Here is a 4492-nt window from a genome sequence, read left to right on the forward strand (position 1 = left end):
TGGGAACTTTGACTCACAAGTTTCCAGATCAGATTTTGCATGAAAGTGCAAATTTATACTCGTTGTCATTAATGCCTGGTCCCCCAGACTATAGAATCTTAGCCATGCAGGGGACTAGGCATTAATGACAATGAGTGTACAGCAAATTTAGATTTATGTCTTGCCGGCATTTTGTCCTCCAAAATTGGACGCACGCCTATTCAAGGGAAATTTTGTAAAATAAATTTTAACTAAATCAAACAGTGCTATTAGGGTACATATTTACAATTTTAAAATGCTAGTTATCAATTATATTTGTTGTTATAAAATAATTCAATCGGTTACTAACTTCGTGAGTTTAAATTAAACACTCAGATGGCGCCATTTTAAAATTACCATACTGTGGATTTAAAACTTAAAAGATGGCGCTAGTGTTTTTAAGCATTGGAAAACAAATTTATTTTGATTTTGTTATAACAATAAACAGCTATTAAATAATAGAAACTAGTTGTTGACATTTAATTAACATTATTTAAATAACCAGAATTTATATTTTTGAACATGAATGTTTGTTTATATAATATTATATTAATAACTAAATTTTGAAATTGCGGAAAGTTTATTCTAACCTACACAATTGATTAAAAAAGAAACAAAGTTTTCAAACATTAAATATGTTATTTAACCATGCAGTAATTATTGAAATGTATGCTTTTAATTATTTGTTTTATTAAGGCCATTCTCAGACAGTGCCTTCCATTTTTTAAAAATTTTCTTTGAAAAAAAAAAGAAAAATTAAAACCTTGATTGAATAAAGGACAACGTAGTAGTAATTTTGCTGAGGTATATATTTTAAAAAAGAAATTACTTACAATTAATATCAACTGGAAGTTAAACGAAATTTGGAAAATAAATTTCAGTAAAATCTTTATGTCAATTTCATAATTTGAATTTTCAAATTTTGTAGGCTAAAATTTATTTATTAAATTTTGTTCAACTTCTATTGATAACAACTGTGAGTAATTTGTTTTTAATTCTTTATTTTGGCAAAATCGCAATTACGTTGTCCTGTGTCCAATTAAGGTTTTTAATTTTTTTTTAATTAATCAACAAAATTTAGATACGTTGATGACAGTTGAAAGTCTTTAAAAATTTTTTTAAAATGAGGGGAACTGTCTGAGAATACCCTTAATTTGAAAAAAAAAAAAAAAAAAAAAAAAAAAAAAAAAAAAAAAAAAAAAAAAATTTATTATTTTATTGTTACAGATAAATTATTAAAATTATTGAATTTTTATTTTTAAGCAGAAGTAAATTCAAAAAGGTAAATTATTATAATTATGAATTTAATTTATTAAAATAAAAAAACAATAATTTTTTTATAATTACAGATATTTAAAAATGGATCTGTTTAATATTTTAATTAGAAAAAATTTCTCAACCTGTAAAACTTTATGCAAAGCAGTACCAAATAATTTAAAAGGTAAGAAAGCTGATTCTAAAAAATGGTTAATCAGATATATCCGTGATCCATATGTCGAAAAAGCAAGACAAGAAAATTATCGTTGTCGTAGTGCATTTAAATTGCTAGAAATAAATGACCGTTTTAATATACTCACACCTGGTTTATGTGTCGTTGATTGTGGTGCTGCACCTGGTAGCTGGACACAAGTTGCTGTTAATTTAACAAATGCGTCAGGTAAAACGGAAAATACACCTGTAGGTAGTGTTTATGCAATTGATAGATTGCCAATTCATCATATCGAAGGTGCCACGACATTTGGTAATTTAGATTTTACAACCAACCTAGCACAAACTAAACTGCGTGAATTATTGAAACAACCGGTTGATGTTGTAATGTCAGATATGGCACCCAATGCAACCGGTATACGAGATATTGATCACGATCAAATTATTGTATTGGCGTATGCTGCTATGGAATTCGCTATTAAGATGTCTAAAGTCGATGGTACATTTGTTGTCAAAATATGGGACGGTAGTAAATCGCCACAGTTTGAAAAAGATGTTGCTAGGTTTTATAATCATGTTAAAATTGTTAGGCCTGATGCTACGAGAGATGAATCTACTGAAAAATATGTTTTAGCTAGAGGGTTTAAAGGTCTTAAAACAAGTTAATTTAACATACATATTTATAAATTAATAAACAAATAAGAGAAGAGACTTAACATTTGATTATTATTTGTTGAAATTAAATAAAAAATAGTTGTCATAATAAAATATATAAAGTGTTTAAATCTTTTATGGTAATTATTAATAAATTCTTGAATTAAATGGAAAAAAAAATTTTTTCCATTTAGAAACAATGGAGACAATAATTTTGGCAATTTTTCAATTATTATAACCTAATTTAATAAATAAATAAGTTATCTTTATTATTAGGAGAATAAGGAAAATTTTGTTTCCGCCATATCTACGTGATAGAATTGGTTAATGTTATTGAAATTGGTATCATTAGGAAGGTCCTGACTTGAATTTGTGCCTTTTTATATTTTAAACTCTTTTTAATTGCCAAGTATTGAGATAAATACATTTATCTGTACCATTCGAATTACATTTAAATTACGCGAGAAAAAGGACTATAGTATTTATTTTCTTTAAATAAATTAATACTTTAATTATTCTGTCACTAAATATGATTAAATGTCACTGAATATATAGCTATATTATTTATATCGCGTTACTTATTCCAAAATGACATATTTTTATACACCCTTTTGGTTTTAGGGAGCTTCTCAAAGCCAAAAGATCGTACACAGAAAAAAAGGATTCATTGACATAAAAAATCTTTACTCAATTAAAGAAAATTTTAACTTACCCCAAGAAATTTTTTGCATTGTGAATTGAAAACAAAAATTTATTTATAATTAGAAAAAAATTACTTGGCGCAAGAAATTATTTCTTGCCAATAAAATCTTTTCTCGCCCCAAGAAAATTTGTGTATTTCATTCATAATGCGTAAAATTTCTTGGTACAATTAAACTTTATGCAGCAAAAAATCCTTTTTTTCTGTGTATTTCATAAATTTAGTTGTGATATTTGGGCAATCACGTAGTGACTGCAGGTCGCTCGTATTTATTATTAAAGTGATTAGATAAAACAAATAAAAAATTATTTTCTTGTTTGAAAAAACAATTAATTTAATGATTTTTTTTTTAATTTTATTGATGAGTGTCTAAAAGTAAAAATAAATTATAACTTATAACAAATAAAATAACGGCTGTTGTCAAAAAAAATTTTTATTTATTTATATCAGAAAATATCAAAATCAACAAAAATTATATTACATCTCGTAGGGCAATTCCCAAATGTATTTTGATGGTGACAATAAAATTTTTCAATTGAATAATCTAACAAAAAAAATAAATAAAAAAATGAAGATAATTTTTGAATGTGCAAAATTATACATTAGTTTACTCAAAAAGATTTTTTGAAATTTCATTTTTTGTTGATCAAACGCCAAAAACAATGATCGTGGATAATGAGAAGCAGCATCATCTTTTTTATTTTTATTTATAATCAAATCGTTGAATTGAATGTTGTTGGTAGCATTAATCTTTTTAATTAATAAATCTAAAATAATTTATGCTAAAATGTTGTATTGTGCACTAAAATAACGCCAAAACCTCTTTTTTATTTGATGTTTGAAGCCTTTTCTGCGAATAGAATTGAATAAAAAAATAATTTATATTAACCCTTTGAACTAAAAAAAAAGTTTACGAAAATAATCATATGTGAAATTTCAAAAACGAAGACGTAATATTGAATAAAATGATGAAATTAAATTTTGATTGGATAATTAACTTGAAGATATTGCCACTGTTTCAATAAAAGTTTTGTAAAAAACGAGTTTTAAACTGAAATTATAAACTGGAGCTGTCTGACCTGATATAGAATTTTTTTAATATCAATGTAAATAATTTTACGCACGTTTTTCAAAAGTATGATCTATATGAAAAAACGACAAATTTAATTTCTTATATTCTTACAATTTTCAAAAAACTTTTAAAACATCGAATAAAAAAATATATGACGTCACTATTTGATTTAATCAAATTTAAAAAATATATAAATTAATATTCCGGTAGCCGATTTAAAAACTTTTTTAAAACTTTGATACTCAATCAACACAAGCTCTTAGCGATCGATAAAAGAAAAATATCGATGTATTTTTAAAAAATACATATGACATTATAAATTTTTGTTATATTAAAAAATTGTATGTGGTGTGAAATATTAATTTCAAAAAAATTTTTAAATATAAATAAACATTTTGAGCAAATTGAGTTGTAGTTTAATATAAAATAAAACTAGTATTATCCAGTTTTAATTATAATAAATATGAAAAGATATTTTATCTTTTTTAATTTCTCAAGTACATTAATAGAGAATATTGATTTGTTTACAAAACATTAATTTACGAAAATTAACTAATAAATATTTAAATACTTGAAACAGGTATCGTTTCACATTGACGTGTATTTTATTTAATAATTTA

At 24.3% G+C, this 4492-nt stretch overlaps 1 protein-coding gene across 1 annotated transcript; it reads left to right on the top strand.

The window, feature by feature from the left end:
• The first annotated feature begins 535 nt into the window (after nt 1-535).
• Nucleotides 536-4478, top strand: LOC130666587 (rRNA methyltransferase 2, mitochondrial). The gene is made up of 3 exons (XM_057467708.1): nt 536-685; nt 1246-1300; nt 1368-4478. The coding sequence occupies exon 3, from the start codon at nt 1378-1380 to the stop codon at nt 2110-2112; it is 735 nt and encodes a 244-aa protein (XP_057323691.1). The 5' UTR covers nt 536-685; nt 1246-1300; nt 1368-1377; the 3' UTR covers nt 2113-4478.
• The last annotated feature ends 14 nt before the right edge of the window (nt 4479-4492 follow it).

This window comes from Microplitis mediator, chromosome 4, assembly GCF_029852145.1.
Source record: "Microplitis mediator isolate UGA2020A chromosome 4, iyMicMedi2.1, whole genome shotgun sequence".
Classification (NCBI taxonomy): Eukaryota; Metazoa; Arthropoda; class Insecta; order Hymenoptera; family Braconidae; genus Microplitis; species Microplitis mediator.